Genomic DNA, 24,154 nt, shown 5'->3' with positions numbered 1-24,154 from the left:
AATTTAGAGTGAATAATGAACATTTGGTTTCATTCAGATCAATCACAGCAGACTGGGTTAGCTGATTCAAATGTTAGCACTTGATTGAAAGGGCGTTATCAGTGGTTATCAGCTGATAGATATGGGCCAGGAGGGGCCTTCTGCGCCTACTGGTAGGCTCAGAAGGCCGCTATCATCCATCTACATGGTTAATCAGCTATAGATCACATATTGCTGAGGCCGGAAGTTAACGAGAATCATTTATATTATTTAATAAATTTCCCATTAATTGTATTTTAGTAACGTCTACCCCTACCCCAACCCTAAACCCAACCGTCACAGTAATGTACAAACAGATCTGGATCTGGAGTCTTCTCTATTAGTATTGCTCATTAACCATGTGGATGGATGAAAACAGTCTTCTGAGCCTACCAGTAGGTGCAGAAGGCCCCAATTTTTAAAGCTGAAGTGTTTGCTTTTTCAATTTATCTTTATATCTATAGTGCTTTTACAATGTAGATTGAGCAGCTTAACATAGACGAAGGAAAGAGAATAAAAAGCCATAACATTATTTCCCCTTGTGGAATATAACATTTTTCAGCAAATGGAATTAAAATTTAATTACATTTGTCACTGAACTGTAAAGCAATCAGATTACCTGAATATGTACTGTTGCTTGGCTAAGTTTTATTTATTTATTTATTTATTTGTTCATTTATAAGGCAATATTGTGTTGTATCACTGAGATAATATTATAGTTTATTAATTCATTTATAAGTGTAATTTTGTCATTTTTCTCACTTGTTTTATATTCTTATAATTGTATATAAATTTTCTTTTGATATTAGTTTGAATTATTTTACTAAATTAAATTAAAAGAAAAATAAGAAATGTTATTTACTAATATAACCCTGCAAGGAAGACACATTATTTATTTTTTTATTTATTGAATAACCTAAAAATGAGTCTTATATACTCATGAGACTTTAGACCTGCTTTCAATTGGTCAATGGTGCAGTCTGTTTCAGTTCCTCAAAATAGCAACGCACCAACAATGTGCCTTTACACACCTCCTTTTTAGACAGGAACACCCATGAGTTCACAAAGTGGTGCAAATGAATTTGCTATTTAAACAACGTGGCGCAAAATGTGAAAATTAGGGTTGCGCTGGTTTGAAAATAGCAACAAATCTCACCAAACACGTCCTGCTCCTTATTGCACCGGGTGTACTGGCCCATATCTATCAGCTGATAACCACAGATAACGCCAATTCAATCGAGTGATAACATTGGAAGAGGGTAGACTGGGTCCTCTGACCAATCAGAACAGAGTAGGCTGTTGGAAAGGCAGGTTTAGAAAGGATTTGAATGTATATAATTAGAAAATGAGTCTTTTTTTTGTAAACCAATTGTATGAGGTCTCTAAAACAAAATCATTACCTTTTAAAAGAGCATAATTTGGACAATTATTAAGGATTTCTTTTGATTTGAATGTTCAAGGTTTTTGATCTTGATATGACAGGTCTTGGTGGTGAATGTAAAGATTTGATGGACTTTTTCTTTGCACCAATGAATCATTTTAAATATGATCAGGAATATGTACTACTGTAAGTCAGATCCTAAAAAAATGAATATTCTTTCATCATTTACTCATGTTGTTTCATGCCAAACACAAAAGACAAGTCATAGTAAGCACATCTTTGAAGCCTAAAAATAGACAAAAACATCATAAAAACAAAATAACAATTGCGTAAAAGGAAAAAAGTTATTTATATATAAAAAACGGCAACATGAGAGTAAATCATTAAAGAATTTTCAGTCATTTTTGCAGAGCTATCAGATTAATATTGGTACACAGTTTCATCTTAGCTTTTTCTTTTCTCCTAACGGGTGAATTCACAAAAATATATACTCCTCGCCCTCTCTTTCTGTTTCTATCTCTCTCCTCTCTCTCTGAAGTGTGTGTGTATATGACGTGGTTCTCTCTCTCTCCTGCAGATGGAGGTAGTGAGTACGTTCAAGAGAAGTGGTTCGTTTCAGGGTGCAGTGAGACGTCGCTCCTCAGTGCTCAGCCAGCTCCATGACGTAACCAATATTTCTACCCCCACTCATGTAGTTCTCTCCACTGCCAATGCAAGCGCCGCTCCTGGGAGTGAGTTCCCCGCTTTCCCTACCTGTGTCAGACACCACATTCACACTAACAAACACACAAACACACACACATGCACCCAGCACCGCTCCTCACACACAGCAGCACATGCAACATATCAGCGTGTGTGCCGTGGTTCTTCTGTCCTGCATTTGAAACCTTCTCTGTAGTCGTCTGTTGTTGTGATTGAGTGGCACTTGGCCTGCTTTGACTGATCCTCTATGGGCCGTCGTTTGTTCCTTCTTTTCCTTCTCTCGATTTCTGTGTGCTGTCTTGTCGTGTCGGGCCTTTTCTCTTGCTGTTGGGTTCCTCTTTGTTGTCTGAAGGTGTTGGTTTTGTTTTCCAAATCCCTTTTCCTCAATAAGCCAATCTCTTGTCTTCTCTCTGACCGAAAAGTAATTACCTGCAACATTTTGTAAAACATTTGTTTGTTTGTTTTTTTTAAAGCTGAAGAGTTGGCTTAATCAAATCAATTCATTTCATCTTTATTTGCAGCATATGGTGCTTACAATACAATATAGCAGCTTAATACAATATAACAGCTTAACATAGATAGAAAAAAGAATAAAAAGCCATAACATTTCACCTTGTGGAACATTCACTTTTTTAACAAACTGAATTGAAATTTAATTGAAATTATCATTCATTTGAAAAGTGATCAGAGTTCCTGAACATGTACCATTAGTTGGTTAATTTTTATTTATTTATTTATTTATTTATTTATTTATTTATTTATTTATTCACTTATTTATTAGTATATATTTAAGATAATATTGTGTTGTATTAGTTTACTGAGATACTATTGTAGTTTTATTTATTTATTTATTTATTATATACAGTTAAAGTCAGAATTTATTAGCCCTCCTGTTTATTTTTTCCCCAATTTCTGTTTAACGGAGAAGATTTTTTCAACACATTTCTAAACATAATAGTTTTAATTACTCATTTCTAATAACAAGTTTATTTTATCTTTGCCATGATGACAGTAAATAATATTTTACTAGATATTTTTCAAGACACTTTAATTCAGCTTACAGTGACATTTAAAGGCTTAACTAGGTTAATTAGGTTAACTAGGCAGGCTAGGGTAATTAGGCAAGTTATTGTATAACGATATTTTGTTCTGTAGACTATTGAAAAAATATAGCTTAAAGGGGCTAATAATTTTGACCTTAAAATGGTTGTCAAAACATTAAAAACTGATTTTATTGTGTTGTCTTTTTCATTTCAATTCATCTTTATACAGTGTATCCGGGAAGTATTAATAGCGCAACACGCAATACCCCATAATGACAATGTGAAAAAAAGTTTTTATGTACAGAAGTAATCACAGCCTTTGCTCAATACTTTGTTGATGCACTTTTGGCAGCAATTACAGCCTCAAGTCTTTTTGAATATGATACCACAAGCTTGGCACACCCATCTTTAGGAATTTTTGCCCATTCCTCCCTGCAGTACCTCTCAAGCTCTATCAGGTTGGATGGGAAGCAACGGTGTACAGCCATTTTCAGATCTCACCAGAGATGTTCAATAGGATTTAGGTCTGAGCTCTGGCTGGGCCATTCAAGGACTTTCACCGATTTGTTGTGAAGTCACTTCATTGATATTTTGGTGGTGTGCTTTGGGTCATTGTCCTGCTAGAAGATGAACCGTCTTCCCAGTCTGAGGACATGCACTGTCAACCCTGGGACCTTATATAGACAGGTGTATGCCTTTGCAAATCATGTCCAATCAACTGAATTTACCACAGGTGAACTCCAATTAAGCTGCTGAAACATCTCAAGAATGATCAGTGGAAACAGAATGTACCTGAGCTCAATTTAGAGCTTCAAGGCAAAGGCTGTGAATACTTATGTACATGTGATTTTTCTAGTTTTTTATTTTTAATAAATTTACAACCATTATCAAAAAATATTTTTTCACATTGTCATTATGAGGTATTGTGTCTAGAATTTTGAGGGAAAAAAATGAATTTAATCCATTTTGGAATAAGGCTGTAACATAAAAAATTGTGGAAAAAGTGAAGCGCTATGAATACTTTTCAAATGCACTGTATCTATAGTGCTTTTACAATGTAGACTGAGTCAAAGCAGCTTAACATAGATAAAGAAAAGAGAATAAAAAGCCAGAACATTATTTCAGCTTGTGGAACATTACATTTTTCTAAAATTGAATTAAAATTGAATTAAATTTGTCATTGAATTGTAAAGTGATCAGATTTTCTGAACATGTACTATGCTAATTTTTATTTATTTATTAATTTATTTATTCATTTATTTATTTATAAGGTAATATTGGATTGTATTAGTATCACTGAGATACTATTGTAGTTTATTAATTAATTTATTTATGTGTAATTTTTGTTATTTTTATCACTTTTTTTATATTCTTATAATTGCAAATACATTTTCTTCAAGTATTAGTTTGCATTATTTCACTAAAGCAAGTTAAATTAAAAGAAAAAATACAAAATTTTATTCACTAAAATAACCCTGCAATAAAGACACAGTATTTGTTTATTGAAGAACCTAAAAATGAGACTTTTTCGATGTGGTGATGCCAATGGCCCATGAACATTTCCTGTTTATTGTCAAATTATTTTATAACTGTAAAAAAAAAAAAAGACAGCTATCATAATATTATTTATCAATATATCAAGCTTTTTGAATTCATGGAAGCTATGGAAATTAAAAATGTACAACAGGAATTATGTTAGGGCCATTCTCATTGTTTACATCCCTGGAAATAGTCTATAAATATTTTATTGTCCAAAAAAAAAGCTTTAAAAGTATATTCCTAAAGATATTCTTATTGCATTTGTTTGGAAATCAGAATATTATGTAAAACAAATCGCATTAAAACATCAAATATTATATAAGACATGAATTTATTGTGTATTTCAAAAGTGAAAATAGTTTGAATCATTTCATAATACTAAAAAAATAATCTTGCACCGTTGCAAAAATATTACTATAGTAAGCTTGTATTTAAACATGAATTGAGTTCATAAATCCTCAGAGAGAATACAGAGAGAACACGGCACTCACTTATTTTCCGAGAGGCTTCTGTTGACTAGTCAAGCGTGGTTTGCTAAAAAGATGAGGTTTTACACTAAGCAGAGGTATTCAATGTGCTGCACTGCTATGGCTTTTGAGCCTAAACAGGGGTAAACCTTCGAGTATAAAGCCCTATAAGGTTCTTCTCCCTCTGACACTTCTCTCTGTCTCTGTCCCTCTTTCATTCTCTTTCCTCTCTTACTCTTTCCAGATAATGCATCTTGTGTTTTCCATCATGAGACTGTCTGAAAGTGTCCTCTAATGTCTCTGTGCAACTGACTGCGTCTCCCTTCCACAGATCCTCACAGTCTTTTTCTCTGTCCCATGGTTTCAAATCTATTTTTACCTGTCTCATGTTCTCTCCTCTGTAGGCATCTTCTAAACTCTTCTAAACTAACAAACAGTCTTTCATTTCTGTGTCAAACCTAGTCCTAGATATCATACTTTCAAGGAAAGAAATCAAGGGTTCAAAATAAGTTCAGCTCTATTGATAGCATCAGTGTCACAGTTTCTGAAAATAATAACTCGGCCGTCAGTTTCTAAAAACATGCAGATGCTCTCAATAGAACACAATTAGAATTCAGTGCCAAAAATACATTCATTCATCCGTCTTTCATCTGTGGAACATAAAAGAAGATGTTTTGTGGAATGTTCTCGCTGCTCTTTTCTACAATAGGAACAGATAAGACCAAAAAAACACCCTTAAAGCATTATGAAACTTATATTTAATACGTTTGTGAAGCATCATTTACATTATTAAGTACTTTTACGGTCACCATTCACTTTCATAGAGAAAACCCTACTTTGTAGTAAGAAAGAGTGTAAGAAAGTAAGAAAGAGTGCTGCTCTTTCTTACAATGGGAGCAGATGGGACCAAAAAAAAAACCTAAAAGCATTATGAAACTTATATTTAATAAGTTTGTGGGACTTTGTACTTTGGATTTAGTTATATTTAGTTATATTTAATAAGTTTGTGGGACTTTGTACTTTGGATTTAGTTATAAATTTGATGTTCCACAAAAGAAAAAGGTTATACGTGTTCATAATGACATGAGGCCAAAAATACATTCATTCATCCGTCCTTCATCTGTGGAACGTGAAAGAAGATGTTTTGTGGAATGTTCTTGCTGCTCTTTTCTACAATGAGAGCAGATGGAACCAAAAAACACTCCTTAAGCATTATGAAACTGATAGTTAATACGTTTGTGAAGCATCATTTACATTACTAAGTACTTTTACGGTCACATATTCACTTTCATAGAGAAGACAATAGTTTGTACTTTGGATTTAGCTATAAATTTGTGCTTTTATGTTCCACAGAAGAAAAAGTTTATACGTGTTTATAATGACACGAGGCCCAAAATACATAAATTTATCCGTCTTTCATCTGTGGAACATGAAAGAAGATGTTTTGTAGAATGTTCTCGCTGCTCTTTTCTACATTGGGTGCAGATGGGACAAAAAAAAAACACATTAAAGCATTATGAAACCTATTTAATATGTTTGTGAAGCATCATTTACATCACAAAGTACTTTTTTGGTCACCATGCACCTATATAAGGAAAACAATAGTTTGCACTTTAGATTTAGTTATAAATTTGTGCTTTTATTTTCCACAGAAGAAAAAAGCTTATACATGTTCATAATGACATGAGGCCAAAAATACATTCATTCATCCGTCTTTCTTCTGTGGAACATGAAAGAAGATGTTTTGTGGAATGTTAGTGCTGCTCTTTCTTACAATGTGAGCAGATGGGACCAAAAAAAAAACCTAAAAGCATTATGAAACTTATATTTAATAAGTTTGTGAGGGCAACAGAGCATCATTTACTTTACCAAGCACATTTATGGTCACCATTCACTTTCATAGAGAAACAATAGTTTGTACTTTAGATTTAGTTATTAATTTGTGCTTATATTTGTTCCACAGAAGAAAAAGGTTATACGTGTTTATAATGACATGAGGCCAAAAATACATTCATACATCCGTCCTTCATCTGTGGAACGTGAAAGAAGATGTTTTGTGGAATGTTCTTGCTGCTCTTTTCTACAATGAGAGCAGATGGGACCAAAAAAACACTCTTAAAGCATTATGAAACTTATAGTTAATACGTTTGTGAAGCATCATTTACATTACTAAGTACTTTTACAGTCACATATTCACTTTCATAGAGAAACAATAGTTTGTACTTTAGATTTAGTTATTAATTTGTGCTTATATTTGTTCCACAGAAGAAAAAAGGTTATTTGTGTTTATAATGACACGAGGTCAAAAATACATTGTCATCCGTCTTTCATCTGTGGAACGTGAAAGGAGATGTTTTGTGGAATGTTCTTGCTCCTCTTTTCGACAATAGGTGCAGATGTTACCAAAAAAACACTCTTAAAGCATCATGAAACCGAAGTTTGTGAAGTATCATTTACAATACAAAGTACTTTTATAGTCACCATTCACTTTCATAGGGAAAACAATAGTTTGTACTTTGGATTTAGCCATAAATTTAGCTTTTATGTTCCACAGAAGAAAAAAGTTATACATGTTTATAATGACATGAGGGTGAGTAAATCATGACATGATCATTTAATCTAGAATCATTTTCTCATTTAACTTGTTTTGAACCCAACATGTTACTTTTATAAACAGAACGTTTAAACTTGTATAGTTTGTTTAATTGTATATTTTCTATAGTAATGTATAGTCGCATGTTTTCCTTTCTGGGGAATAGCAGACTGACCACTTCTTTATCAATACTTATAGTTTTCTCCATCTTTGTGATAGGTTTTTTATTTCAGGCTATATGTATATCAATGGCACATCATGTTTATCATTGCGGCTGACTGCTCTGTTGTGCTTCATGTTTATCTGTGCATTTGTCATCACATTTCTTCACTCCACATGTGCGCATATGGAGGAAATAGGCCACTCCACTCACATTAGCATTTTTCCAGCTTTAAACATCTTTTCTTTTTTGTTTTCTCACACTATTTGTTTTTCTTTTTGGACCAAAAATGAATCATTCTCTCAACCTCATTTTAGAAGTAGAAGCACATGTAGTTGAAGTGTTGATATCCTTGCCTAAATGTAATGTTTTGCTCATTTTTGATGTATATGATTATACATCATCGGTAAATATAGTTGAAAATCTCTCAAGAGAAGAAAACACTATATTCACGGCTCTTCCTCACACACAGATGTTTTTTGTTAAATATTTGACAGATCTACGGATCAAGTTTGTTTTCATTTTAGGTTTTGTAAGATGGCTTCGCAATGTAACCCAGAGGTTGAGAAGAAGCCAGTGCTGCCACTGATAGATTTCATGTTTATCTCGCTCATTTGTTCAAACATTTGCCTTGTACGGTAACGCTTCGCTGCTTAGCACAGATGCTCACTATCAGTAAGAGACTTGGTGGAATATATTTACTCATGTGGAAGAGTCTAAATGACTTCAATTTATTAAAGTTTTTTAGCTTTGATTACAAGCCTCTGATAAAAATAATCATATTCATAGTCTGTCACTGTGTGAATCCTCCCATCAGATTATACAGTGCTTTGCTAAATACTGCACATTTTTATCACATAAGAATAACAGTGGCTAGTAATTATTCAAGCTGTGAATATTTGAAGTAAACTATATTGATATATGTATGGTAGATAAATATGGGGTAAATCTAACACAACTGCTTAGAAAACTTGTTTGAACTTTGGGTTTCACTTTATTTTGAATGTCACCTTTAGAAGTTATGTTAACTGTAAGTAAATATAAGTCTTTAGATCATAATCAGACTGCTCAGGTTAGTTACATCTACTTGTTTACACTGTTTAGACTTGGTACACCAGGCAAGCCATTTTTATCAATCCAGTCGCAAATGGATGAATCTATTGGTAAATAGGGTCAATAATTTGTTGAGCTTGTCCACTTTTAACCACTTCTAGGTAGCTGAGAACTCATTCAGCTGGATTGATTTTTGTAGAGTAAACACTTATGGTAAAAATACATTCGAATGGTCCACCTACTGTCCACCTATCATCAGTCAGAAAAAGCCCACACACACAATTCCAGAGACCCTCCGCTAAAAGAAATAAATAAAGTGGTTGAAAGTGAACAAAGGAAACTTATTAGGGGTTAGTTCACCCTAAAATAAAAATAAGCCCATGATTTACTCACCATTATAGGCATCCTAGGTGTATGACTTTCTTCTTTCAATTAAATCCAATCAAAGTTATTAAAAAAATAAAAAATAAGCTCTTCGACAATCCAAAACAAGTGCAATAAACCACATCCCTCTATAAAAAGGTGCATCACGTGACTCGACGGCGTGACTTCAGACTACAGAGAATGGATAAAAAAAAAATACCTATAATTAAAACTATATTCTAATGGCCATACATTCATTTATGGTACTCTCCCTACAGTATTCAACTAAATGGCTCATGCACTACACCTACATCCTGTATCGTAAATACACATGTTGAGGGGTATTAAAGGAGCCAGGAGATATTTTCAATATATCTGTGATTGACTCTAAAAAGAAAGTCATATACACCTAGGATGAAGTAACTTTTTGAAATATCAGATGTAAACAGGACTTTGTTTTCCTCAACTTCTTAATTCCTCAACATCCTAATTCCAGGTGTAAACAGGACCATAATTAGTAAAACGTCTGGTTGAGGGATCATCAAAATAAATCGTTGACAGAAATTGAAAGTATTAAGGGATTATAATAATATTGTAGTTATATAGTTGCAAATTTACAAAAAGTCAACATGTTTCAAGATTTAAAACAATGGTTTAGTTTTAATTGCATTAATATAAAATGCAACATAACATAATTCATAGGAGGATTTAGTAAAATGTGAAAGTATTTTCTTCCTCAGTCTATCAATCCAAATCTGATAATGTGTATCAGTGTGGACATCAAATTAAAAAAATAAATCAAAATTACTTTTACAAATTCAAATTGTACAAGAATTGTAAAATTGTAAAAAAAACCTGTGGTCTGGAAAGGTTTCAAATCAATAACTAGCTTTATGTAGTTCGCATGAGTTTAACATGACTGACCTTAGAGTCTAATATGGGACCAAAGTTCAGGAGATATATTTAAAGGCTTAACTAGGTTAATTAGGTTAACTAGATAGGATAGGGTAATTAGGCAAGTTATTGTATAATGATGGTTTGTTCTGTAGACTATCGAAAAAAAAATAGTCTAATAAAATAGGGGCTAATAATTTTGACCTTAAAATGTTTTTTTTTTTTATTAAAGACTTTCTCCAGAAAAAAAAAATATTATCAGACATACTGTGAAAATTTCCTTGCTCTATTAAACATTATTTTGGAAATATTTAAAAAAGAAAAAAAATTCAAAGGGAGGCTAATAATTAGTTAACCTAATTAACCTAGTTAAGACTTTAAATGTCACTTTAAGCTGTATAGAAGTGTCTTGAAAAATATCTAGTCAAATATTATTTACTGTCATCATGGCAAAGATAAAATAAATCAGTTATTAGAAATGAGTTATTAAAACTATTATGTTTAGAAATGTGTTAAAAAAATCTGCTCTCCATTAAACAGAAATTAGGGGAAAAAATAAACAGGGGGGCTAAAAATTCAGGAGGTTTAATAATTCTGACTTCAACAATACTATGTCATGATTAAATTATGACATGTCCATCATTAATTAGGCTGTTTTTGCATGAAAGAAGACTATTAGCGGTCAGCAAGGAAGAATATTGAAAGTAAATATGGGCGAAAAACAAGATTTTTGCATAATAAGTTGGGAAAATTCAAATTTTGCTGAAATATACAAGGATAAACTGGATGTAGGAAGTATGAACACCAAATTTCATTGAAGAAAGATGTTTTACATTGAGTTGAGTAGAATATGAGCATATACAGCACGGCCAGTCAGTCTGGTCTACTCTGCACAGCTCTTTAATTGTGGGAGGAAAAGGCAGCATGACATAAAGCCACATATGCCTACATTTCTGCCAGTAATAATTCAATGCAAAGGCAGCATGTTGTCATGCTGTAAGATAACATCTGTATTGCAATCCCTGCTGCTTCTACTGCTGTTACTGTTTTAATAATAAACATCACTGCCATAGAAACCACTGCAGATATTCAGTAAACCAACAAGCACCACAGGACACACAAGTCAGATCTAAGAATTTGTGATACACAACGAGGACAGTCAACCATTTAAACGTTGATGGAAGCACTGTATAATTTACAGCATTTGCATTCACTTCTAAATATGAATCGCCAAATCTAGGACAGCAGTTAGAAACATAATCAGATTTTTTACTCGCTTCTGATTCATCTTCTATCGAAAGTGAAAATAGGTCCATATCTTTAACTCAATGCATTCACACAGTCATTACTTCATCACTTCTTTGTTAACTAATTCCTCTCCTTTCCTGCATCTTATCACTCTGTCTGCTTCAAGTCTATCTTTGTAGCTCTATTTTCATTTCAGACATCTTTGGGAAACATTTGTTGAGTAAAGAAGTCTCTTTTTTTTGCGTTTTGGGTTTAATGATAAAGTTTTTCCATCAAGCTTTTTTTCTTTGAAGGACAGCGTTGGGGGAGACAGTGGACAATAATCTGGCATGCAAACAGAGATAAACTAAATCAGCTCTAAAACAGAAACACACATTTCCCAAAAGTGGGCGATATACTCGAACGTTTACCTGTATCCATGCTAAATAAATAAATAAATAAATGGAAAGAAAGAACAAAAATGAAAACAAACAATTTCTTAATTCAGACTTGCATGAACAAACAGGCTCTTTGGAAAAACAGCACTTTAACCAAATGCTTGACTGTCCCTTCCTGTTTGTTTGTTTGTTTGTTTGTTTTGTCTCTTGTAAATTCTTTCTTGGTCATTTTAGCTTCTTTTCCTTTGCTGGGTGAGTGTTGAGATGTGGTTTGGGATTGGCTGCACCCGCCTGTGGCCACAGCAAAGGATTGCACCCTCAAATCTCTTTCTATCTGAATATACACAAACACACACACACAAATGACATCTGCGTGTGTGTGTGTATGTGCTCCAGCCGCATTTGATTTACAGCATGAGCCTGACTGCTTACCATCATGCATTCAAGCTTTTGAGTTTGACCTTGACTCTCATTGTTTCTGTTCCTGTAACACGACAACGAGACGGCTGCACTGGAATGAGCATTTTGCTTGCCGATCGCCTCCCGTCTTCTTTTCTCTTCAGATCTCATCAAGCTCTTCTTCTCTGTGTGTGTTTCATCTGCACTGCTGCATGCCAAAAAATGCTCGCACTTTCTTTCTCTCTCTCTTTTCTCTCCCACTGAATGTGCTTTTCCACACATCCACGAACGAATCTGTCATCTGAATGGTAATCCAGAACGCCCAGATATAGAAAACCAAATTCAATTCCGGGCCTATGATACTGTACGAAGGTGTGATCCATTTGTGCTGATAAGGTGACTTTTGCAGAAAGCAGAGATGCTGTGACCTTGTTTATTGTGCCTGCTCTGTTCCTGTCGGTGTGATAGCGGCTGTTAAGGTCTTCTGTCACTCCGCTCGGTGTCATGTAATCAATGGCTCAGTGCCAGGAAGTGCCTATAGTCAGAAAAGTCATCATCATCCGTCTAGATGATGTGTCTGGAAATTTGATAACTTCTCCTCTGGTAGTCAGTGTAATCTGAACAACTGCAGAGTGATCTGTCATACTAGAAAAAGCCTACATCTGCAGATCATTCGTGTGGGGGTGTTTCTTCATTTATGGGCACTTTTATAAGGTCACATTAAAAGGAAAACAAAAACCTTTCAAACTATACCATCCAGCAAATTATTATTATTATTATTATTATTAGTAGTAGTAGTAGTAGTAGTAGTAGTAGTAGTAGTAGTAGTAGCAGTAGAAGTAGCAGTAGTAGTAGCAGTAGTATTTTCAGTTCAAATACTTTGGAGAAATCAGTTGGATAAATGCAGTAAAGCACAATGTTAAGGTACCTCAGGTAACATGATCTAGCGGTGAACAGTTCTTGTTTTACTAACTAAAGTTTTGTATTGTAGTGTATATATAGTCCAGAACTATAAAACTATTATTTAGCTACAGTTACAAAACTCCGATACAAAAATGATACTGAATTGCTCTTAATAAGAGAACTGGCTATTTTATTATAATATATGTTTAGAATATAATTTGGTCACACTTTATTTTGATGGTCCATGTTGAATTTAAATTACATTGCATGTACATGCCAACTAATTCTCATTAGATTTTAAGTAGACGGTTAGGTTGTGGTTATGGTTAGTGCAAGTTGACATGTACTTGCAAAGTTTCTTATAGTCAGTTAAATGTCTATTGAAGGAGCAGTATCAACAGATATTAAGCAGACAGTATACTAATACTCAAATCGACTATAAAAAATAAAGTGTTACCTATAATTTTAATCATACAGTGTCATATGAAAAAAATGGAAATGTGGTGGATGCGTGCGTGCCTGTAAGAATTAATTAAACCTATTTTTATTCGTTTTCTTGTATCTGTTTGTCCACTTTTGGACATTTTACAACAACATAGTTAAAGGTGCAATAGGAAATGCTAATGTTGGCATGATAGCACTGAAAGCCTGCATCCAAATCAGCATCCAAAGCCACGCCTCCTGAATGCATTAATGTGCACTATAATAATAAACTACACTAAACACTACAATACTTCACACAATACTTCATACTACAGTTTTTTAAATAATTTTCATGTGTTTTGAATGGCAGGACAGCCTTTCAAAATGTTCGGACTAAAGTTTTTGATTGACCAACCTATTATTGGTCCTACATCATCCACATACTATTAAAATAAATGTAAATACATTTGGATCACCTAATTTAATGATTGCACATCAGGATGAAAAGAGACTTTCAACCAGCATAACAAAAAATAAGACACAATTCTGAAGACCATCACCTATTGCAGTGGTTCCCAAAGTGGGGGTCGGGACCCCTCAGGGAAATTCAATTGATTTAACTGTTAGAATTACCATATTTTATCCATAACCTACACTGTAAAAAAACGAAGAATAATGGATGTTAAATTACAGAAATTAACCGTAGAATAATGGACGTTAAATTACAGAAATTTACCATAGAATAACGGACGTTAAATTACAGAAAAGTCCTTAAATTTAAATTTCTGGTAAATCTTCTGGTAAAATTCAGTGGCCGTTATTTTACGTTTTTTCCCAGCACCCCAGCTGCCAAAAAAAAAGTAAAATTATGAATTGTTTTTTTTTACAGTGTACAGAAGATAAAAATAATAGTTAATAGTTACATTTTTAAAAACGGCATGCTCATTTATTTCCCATTGGATTGCGACCCCTGGGGTCATTACGTTAGATTAAAGACACAGCAATAGGGTCAGATGCAGCAGATTGATTTCATGGTACCAGGTTAAACGTTTGACACCTTTACGGCACTCCCGTAGATTAAAAATAAATACAAGCCACAACTGAACAGAGAGGATGATCTCCGAGTGGCGTTCTCCAAAATTAAACGAAGAATAGACTTGGACCTATTGGTGTGTGTGCACCGTTACATGCAAGGTTTGTATATTTATAACCACCTCAGAGAATATTGGGGGTTGCGAGTCACTGGGATTGTTATTTTAGGGGGCGCAGGCTGAAAAGTTTGGGAACCCCTGACCTATTGCACCTTTAACTAGTTGAAATAGCGATAATCCATTTTAAACAAAGTGTGACAAGCCCATAATTGAGCAAACACTACATGTTTAATGCTTATTATTCTTATTATTAAAATTTCGGAATTTCCAATTTTTTTTAAATAGACAGTAGAGAAAAACACTCTTAAAAATAAAGTTGTGCCCCAAAAGAACATTAAATATATTGTGTTAGTGTCTAAAAAAATTCAACTGAAAAGAAACCTTTGAAAAGGGAAAATGTTCCATGGATGGTGAAGGTAGTTAATGTTACTAATGAACATTTTTTAATAATGTTCAAATGGAAATGAAAGTCAGGTTGCTGATCATAGAGCCTGATAAACCACAGATTTAGAATATAGATCTTCCAATAATTAACACACCTCAGCTACAGTATACCTTTACAATTTATGACCTATTTTCACTCATTGGCATTAACCGACATCATTGACTGATTGCCTCATGTATGCATGTTGTCTCCACGGCTTCTGTCAATGACATCACAACCACATTGCTTCATTGTTACCACACATCTGAATGCGATGAGGAGTAAATCCAAGCTCCTCCAAAACTGAGTAAAGCGTAGTGCATGACTGTGGATACGTCCTGAGTCATGTCCGCTTTGCTTAGCACTGTGTTGCAGATTATTACCCACTGTTTCTTCAATTGCCTGTGTGTCTATGTGTGTATCAAGACATGCTTCTCTTTCTTTGCTTGTCACTACTTTTTAGTTTTCACCACCGATATGTCAATATACACACATAGCATACTGTATATTTTGTATTGGCCTTTTGTTTTGTACTTCCATTCATTTATTTGATTAAGGCCTGGTCTGTTTTCTGTTTTGAGCATATGAGAATGTCCATTACTTTTATTTTTGAGTGATAACTGTGAACTGACTGCTTGGGTCCATTTATTGTGTCTAAGATTTAATTTCATTTGGTTTGTCATCTGTCTTTCTTTGAGAAACTCTTAAGATCTGGTTGCGCAGCTTTAGTTTAAAGAATGTGCATAGTTTACTATTTGCAGCATAAAACCCTAAAGCAGAATTGTGTTTACTTAAGCAGCACTGGTGCATTGGTGGATGAAGCACTGAGGAAACAAAAATCTGATATTATTAACTAGTAGATTACTGAGCTGGAAACCTCAGCTTAATAAGCAATTCTCATTAAAAATATATATCCAGACCAGCAATAAACTGCATGATTGCAAGTATGGTGTTCCTCTTATTCAACAATTGACTATATGCAAATGTAAAATGAATGTACTATTGTGACACCATACAATATTCATTCCTGAATGAATCAGTATTTTTGAATGAACAATTCAACTACTCATAAAGCCTTATAGGTCATGAAAGGGATAGTTCAACCAAAAGTGAAAATGTACTCACTTTACTCACCCTTCACTTGTTCCAAACATAAGTTTCTTTCATCTGCTGAACACAAAAGGAGATATTTTGAAGAATGCTGGAAACCTGTAAGCAATGACATCCATGGTGTAGGAAAAAAGATACTAAGAAAGTCAATGCTTACAGGTTATAAGCTTTCTTTAAAATATCATCTGTTGTGTTCAATGAATGAAAGAAACTCCATCAGGTTTAGAACACGTAAAGGATGAAGAATCTTCAAATTTGCATAAAATATCCTTTTAAAGCAGTTATACATTGATGATTAGGGGGTCAACTTGTTCGGTAATGTTAGTTTGTGTAATTCATGCTTCAGTGAATCAAATTTATGTATTTATTTAATTACATCTAATTTATTAATAAAATATATAGTTTTCAGTGTTTTGTGGGATAGGCTATTTAGTGTATTCTGGCCTGTGGTGCGTTTCCCAAACAACAAAACCCATAGTTTCTCTGTCGCAGATCCTTCGTTTGAACCACGTTAGTTATAACGTAAAATTCCCATAATGATGCTCGAAACGCGGCGGTAACAACTTCTTTAGGGAAGAACCCCATAATTTCTTCTTGCAAATTATATTGTTTTACACGCACACGCATTAAAAAAAATGCGGTATTAGTTTTGCTAAAAACATGCACTCCTTTTCCATATTAATTTAAATATATGTAAATGGCACATATAGGGCCAATGTTTCTTTAACGAATATTATTGAGAACATTACATATTCTATTCTAAAACATAAATCACTTACAAAAGCTAACACGTATTCTAATCTCATTAATAAATCATATAAATAAATAAATAAATAATGAGGCTATTTATTAAGAAATGAAATTTAATATTTATTAAATATTAGGAAATAAACAAAATCCTACTTTAATAATAATATTAAGAATATGATATGAATGATTATTATTATTATCATTCATTTTCTTTTTTCGGCTTAGTCCCTTTATTAATCTGGGGTCGCCACAGTGGAATGAACCACCAACTTATTCAGCATATGTACGCAGCGGATGCCGTTCTGCTGCAATCCATCACCAGGAAACATCCATACGCACTCATTCACACTCTTATACTACCCAATAAACCTACTGTATAACCAGAGTACCCAGAGGAAACCCACGCGAACACGGGGAGAACATGCAAACTCCACACAGAAACGCCAACTGACACAGCCGAGGATCTAACCAGCGACCTTCTTGCTGTAAGGCGAACGTGCTACCCATTGCGCCACCGTGCAGCCCTATTATTATTATTTGTTATTATTATTATTAAGAAGGATATTGTTTATTTATTTTTTGAAAAGTCTACTTTTTCAATTTGACACATGCAAACCACTGCAGAAATGTTCTAACCAACAGGCCCATGTCATATACAGTACAGATACTTAATAAATAACCTTCTACAAATTAGCATTAACGTATGCTATGTTTTTTTGTTTTGTTTTCACAAGCTTTGGAGACATAACTTAAATTCTGCTTTTAAATAATAGGTCTCCTATAGCTTTCGTCATGAGCCACAGCTGTGCTTAAAATGACATCAATGTTTTCAAAGTGTACTGTGAAGGAAACACAATTGTAAACATGAAGATCGATAAAACTGAACTTTAAAAATGCTTTGAAAGCAAATTACACCTCAGAGTGATGACTTTATTGCTTTTTAAAAATAATTCCAAGTTTAAATGTTAGCATGTTCTAAATGAATAGGGCATAGGGGGGATAACTGGGAATAGAGCACAGCCAGGAACTATTCTAACTACAGCTCTAGAGGTATAGTTGCAAGTGTACAAGTTTCCGACGCAGTTTGCGAATGTTCGTTGAAACAATGGATTTGGGAAATGCCAAATCATTGAACTACAGTATATTTGTAACGACGGAACTTGCGACCTTAGTTGGCTAACAATGGTTTTCGGAAATGCACCCTTGATTAGCTATTTTCGGCTAGCTTTAGATCAAACTATACAAACTTTTGACTTTAATTTTAGGCTTTATGTAGAAACAAACATCTATTTTATAAGAAATCAGTCTTGTGAACTTTTGCGGTGCTCTAAATCTGCTGGTTTCAGACTGTTAAATGACTTTTTTCTCGCATAGACTGATTGGTGCGATTATGCATTTGCAATGATATGAACCATTATAGAGGTGGTCAAATGGATATCTATTATTTTAATTATTAACATTATTATTTAAAATACAGATCAGAGTGAACTTTTTCTCAGATTCAAAGGGACCCCCCATACATCATGTTTTGACGTCCTTTAGGGGGGATCAAGCATTAATTAAGGGGATTAATTCCCCACAAACCCCCTGTAATTCGCACCCTGCTTTTAATCCTAAAACTAAAGCATACTTTGGGTTTAAAACAGCAAACACAAACTGAGTGATACAGAAAAGTTAAATGTCCCAGTATCCAGTGTCCAGTGCTGACTAAAGAAATTTCTATTCCTTGCGGTTCTGATTGGTGCCACTAAAAATAAAAACATTAGCTATCCAAAACAGCTAACTAACAGCTTCAGTGTGTATTTTGCAGCAACCTGATCTTGAGCTGTCTGTGCATTGTAAGGCATGTCCAGAACAGGGTCAACGATGTTACGGGTCTTTTCTATCACACATGTACTGAGAGATTTCTTTGCTTCTTCCTCCTTGATCTCAACCCTCTCTCTTTGTCCTCACTCTGTTTTCTCTGTGTGTACCTTGCCCCCCCTCTGTCCTTGTGCAGATGCGGGTGGTGAAAGCGTTCCGTAGCTCCCTTTATGACGGAATCGAGAAACCCGCGTCCCGGAATTCCATCCACAACTTCATGGCGCACCCTGAGTTTCTCATCAACGACTACATTCACAACATCCCGCTGATCGACGACACCGACATTGACGACGAATCAGAGTGGTCAAGGCACAACCACCAGTTGCATCCGGCCTTCCGAAAGCCCCCTCCTCCTCCAGTCCAGCAACCGCAGCGCTCGCACCCTCCGCCCCGTCCCTACCGCCAGTACAGCCTCCCTGCTACTCCAAACCGAAACAACAACGCCATCGAGAGCACCGTCTACCACCTGAACCTCCCCACAGGCCCCGACGGCCACTGGACACCCCCGTCCCAAAAGCTGAGTCCCCTCTTCGCCCTGGAGACCTCACTATGACTGAGGGAGGAGACCATAAAAACTTTGAGGATCTGTGTGGATCAGGCTGGTGGGGGAGGCTCCTAAGGACATATTTTAGGTGGTTGACACCCAACACTTTGACAGGGTCATCCCATTACAATCATCTGCCCACTACCACCACCATCCACCGGAAGCACTATCACTGCTCTTGTCTTGACAACAGCCCCACAGACACCTCTCTTCTCACCGTGTGAAGACGAGGTCAGTCTGCTGCGTGTCTGTGGTTCCTTTGGACGGACCTGAGAAGGTGAGGGATCCAGATCTGATGGATTTTAGTGCTGGTGACTTTTGACTTCTCCGAATGCAAAGGAATTCGTTCCCTACGGGTGGATTAGGGGTCCATTCACTTTACTTTTTATCTGTGTTACTAAACTCGATATTATGATTACTATCATTTTTGACTTCTACTATAGCCACCTTCTTCATGAGTGCTCGGATTATCATTGCGATTTCACAGAATACTACTTTTATTACTCTGAGTAATGCTTTATGGATTAGCTTTAAAACACGTTTGTTTATTTATTTATTTATTTGCTCATTTATTTATTGTGATCATCAACTTTTATTTTTCATTTCACTGAAATGTCTGTTCTCTCTCTAAGTGTCTGTGTGTGTGTGTGTGTGTGTTGTGTCTGTCCTAAAAGCATAACAAGCTAGAAAAAAAGAAGTACTAACAAAGCAAAGATAATATTAATTTGAAGCTTAGGCTAACTCGATTATAATGCATCTGCTGATAACAAAAAGGCAAAAACATTGCTGCAACACATTGTTTGACAGCATTTTGTGTCAAATATTTGATTATTTTAAGGGGCGATTTGTAGCTATACTCTAAACGAGTGTAAGCTTCTTTTATTTTAAGATAGGAATCATGCTCATATTTTAAACATTCACACGATGTTTATGTTTAAAATATACTACAGGGTAAAGGATTTGGGCAACCCCATCGCAGAGATGTAATGGTCGTGCATGGGATTGTAGGTGGTTTTCGATCTTAGCATTGGCAATCAGCCTTACGACAAAATGGCCTTGTTAATATGTCTTAGTTCAAAGTAGTCAGATTTGTAAGGATTTCAGTGGGTTTGCCCAGACTCAACATTTAATGGTGTCTTATATTTCTTTCGCATTGAAGCCATTAAAATTCATGTTGTGCAAATGACACCAACAAATGCATTAACCCTTTAAACATGAATAATTCTGTTCGCTCAGTACATGCATACCTGCTGGCCCTTTAAACGCATTCGCACTCACACATGCTTTCCTCATACATGTGGTATATATTTATTAGATTGTGAATATCTATGGACTGTGGTCACCAGGGTAGGGGAATCCATCTTATACTGCCATACCATAGTTAAATATCAAAGATACTAACAATGGACAATCCATGAGGGTATCATTACTTTTGCACAATATCGGGGTCCACTGAGCAAACCTTCGCCATGGACTTCGATAGGCACACTGTTTGGCTATTGGTCTATTTGTTAGCATTTCCCAATATGTTTGCACAGAACAATAATCTCTATTATATACATAAAGGCATGCATGATAGTGTGTTTGATTCAGTTACATTCCATTGATGTCCATTGATCAGCCGTACCATCCGGGGATACCTCCTTTTACACCCCATTATCGTATGGAATGGTACCGTTATGATCATACCGCTACAGTCGAAGCATTGTAATGTAATACAATCATTTTGGGGAATGAGACCGGCACTTATGCAACAGACTGCCCTGCCCACAGCTCTGTGAAATACGCTTCACAACATGTACATATTGATCTTGAGAAAAAAAACAAAAAAAAAAAACAAGAGAAAACCTTTATCTGTATAGAATACTTTTCTAGATTGTCCAGTTCAGAGAAACTGGCGAATATTGAAAGCAGACAATGCAAGCATGAGCGTCACTAGATCATGTCATTGCATTGGTCGGTTGTGTCTTTGCGGAGCATGTTGATATCATAGCGTTCGCCCTTCACTGTCATTGTTTGACTTCACTTTTGTCTGTCGATGCTTCAGTGTGGCTCTTGAGCAGTTGGTGGACACATGATTCTCCTCCCAGCGCATCTGTGCTGTCATTAATGTGCTGTTGTCCATGCTGATGTTCTCCTCCTGATACTCTGCCCTGTTTGTGGCGTGGAGCCCGGAGGTGGAGCAGTGTTGCACTGCCAGTATGACTAATCGTTAAATGCCAACAGACACACTGCTTAAAATGGGTTGACTCATCCTTCGGCTAGAACATTTTGTCGTTGAAGTGGAAACCCATTTTTCAGAGGAATATTCTGGGTTTGGACCTTCCTTTTCTTAAAAAGAGCAAAAACTTTAGGATACGGTGTGACTGGAATCGAATCCAGAAATAGTAGAATACTCACTCTTTCAATAGCACTTTACACTTTTTCGGTCTTTAGTGTCCCTGTGCTCGCCTCTCATGCAGGAAACATTTGTCCTCATCCCATTTAAAGTTGAGTAAGTAGAACCAGTTAAAGTAAAAGTATGGAATGAGTATATCTGAGGCTAGCTAGAAAGAGTGATGTTGATAAAAATCAATTCTCTGGCCTCAAGACATGCAATAGTGACTGACCGTATGGATGGCAATATAGTGGGGGTTACACTGTCCAGCAGACACACAACATCATAAGACGTTAATATTAGGGTAGATTTAGGTCATGACATCAGGTCACCAAAAATCAATGTCCAGCCAGTGTCCAGGGACTACGTTATTTTGACGTCGAATAACGACGTCAAATTATGTTGATATTTCGTTAACTTTAGGTTAATTTCTGATATATGGCATAGTGGTAACGTCCACACAATGTCAAGGTGTAACATGCTTAGACGTTGATATTTGGTTGATTTTAGGTTGGACGTTGGACACTGACGTCGGCCTGACATTGGGTTCTGACGTCAACCCGATTTTTATTTCCAAACCAAATCCAACATCCCCACGACATTGGGGTACATTGGGATACAACGTCAATATGACGTCATGTTGATGTCCTGTGCCTGCAGGGTGGTGTTGTGAACCAAAAATTAAGTGAGTTGTAAGGGGATGAGTGTAATATTTACTAGCTAGCTAGTAAGAGCAGCTATTATTGCTTGGATATCATGCTAGCGTCTCCTTTTATGAAATATCGCAGGGATATACATAAACCTACCAACATCTGTCGTCATTATTTTTAGAATGACTTATTGTTGAAGGAAAACAAATTAAGATTTAGCTGCATAACTTTGGTTAATAGAAATAGTCTGCAATTTATACCTCATTTATCAACATTTCTAAAATATCAACTCTGTAATGCCAACCAGGATACTGTAACCTCAATTTTTGCTCTTCTTTTTCTTTTTTAAAAAAAAGAAACATTTGTCTCTTTATATGCATTTTGCCTCAAATGCTTAACTTATGAACCCGGAATATTCCTTGAAGCACATGTGTGCTGTATCTGCATGAATGTGTGCGACCTTTCAATGGGTTCAATCAGTTTCAGACAGTTCCAGTGGAGTCTCTAATATGGAGAGCGCTGGCAGGTCTCACAGGCTGAACCTATTTGAAGACCCAAACACAATCAGCAGGCCAAAGTGGTGGTCAGGGAGGATAGCTCAGTGTACCTGCTAAACCATGATAAAGAAACATCTCCTAACCTTATCTTATCCTCAGCAAAGCTTAACTACCAAAATAGGCCTCAAGCTATGCTCGTCTTTAATTTTTTTTTTTTTTTTCTAAATCTAACTATATCTAAGACGTATACCCCAATCATCTCCAGACAGTGATGATATTTATATATTACAGTGGCATATGTATGGTATCCCTCCTCTCCACCACAACAAACAGCCACTTTATTAAGACTCCTGATAGAGTGACAAATATATATGCGCATATATATAAATATATATTAAAAAAGAAAACAGATAATCCAAAACTCCATCGTCTGCCTTCATTTTGTTCCATTCTGTTGTAGAAAAAAAATCACGCAAGGTAAGGTGAAAAAATGTAATGTGAAAAAGAGTAAATAATATACTATATTTAATATAAAAGTTATAAATTATTGTACAACTGCACCATCACTGTACATTTTTGCCAAAATGTGCACATGTGCATTTTTTTGTTTACGATTTAAGCACATTTTTGTTTGTTTTACTCTATTGTCTCTTCCTCTTTCTTTCTCTTTTTGCTTTTTTGTAAAGAATATAAATTGAACAGCTTGTACATTATTATTATTATTATTATTATTATTATTATGACTATTATTGTAATTATTATTGTCTTTTTCCATCAGTGCTCTTTTAGCTGATGGAAAAAACAGTTGCACATTCTCCTGAACATACACTTACTGCTCTACAATGAAAAAAAGACAAAAAAGAGAAAAAAAGAAACTCTTAAATATATTAATAATTACCTGCCTGTTACTTAAGAGAAAAAAGTATCTATCTATGATGAAAGAACACAGCTGTATACTGTAGACTAAACTGTATGGAAATCTAAGAATTTAATGGGAAAATAAATCAACACTTTTTGTCTGTATAAAAAAAATCTAATCAAAGTATTCTACAATAATAACTTTGACCAGTGTCTGTGGTTGTGTTTTTTATTGTGTGCCTGTGATTATTTCTTCAGCTTGCTGATCTATTTTTGACATTCATTTTTATTTATGTACATATATATGCTGAAAATGCTAAATGTTTCTTGTCTGACATACAAGTAAGAATTACACAGATCACATAAC

General features: G+C 35.0%; 1 protein-coding gene across 5 annotated transcripts in view; it reads left to right on the top strand.

Annotated features, from left to right (window-relative positions):
* The window catches only part of atp2b3b (ATPase plasma membrane Ca2+ transporting 3b), a 116,522-nt gene extending 92,520 nt beyond the window's left edge, over window positions 1–24,002 (top strand). For 2 of the 5 annotated variants that reach the window (XM_056448752.1, XM_056448751.1), the window contains 2 exons: window positions 1,977–2,130; window positions 18,998–19,110. In XM_056448752.1, coding sequence (XP_056304727.1) covers window positions 1,977–2,130; window positions 18,998–19,023 — 180 coding nt within the window. In that variant the 3' untranslated portion in view covers window positions 19,024–19,110. Of the gene's footprint in view, window positions 1–1,976; window positions 2,131–18,997 lie in introns of all 5 variants that reach the window. The other 3 variants (XM_056448750.1, XM_056448749.1, XM_056448754.1) reach the window with 2 other exon arrangements.
* The last annotated feature ends 152 nt before the right edge of the window (window positions 24,003–24,154 follow it).

Source organism: Danio aesculapii, chromosome 23 (genome assembly GCF_903798145.1).
Source record: "Danio aesculapii chromosome 23, fDanAes4.1, whole genome shotgun sequence".
Lineage (NCBI taxonomy): Eukaryota > Metazoa > Chordata > Actinopteri > Cypriniformes > Danionidae > Danio > Danio aesculapii.
This window is presented reverse-complemented; position numbering and strand designations above follow the sequence as displayed.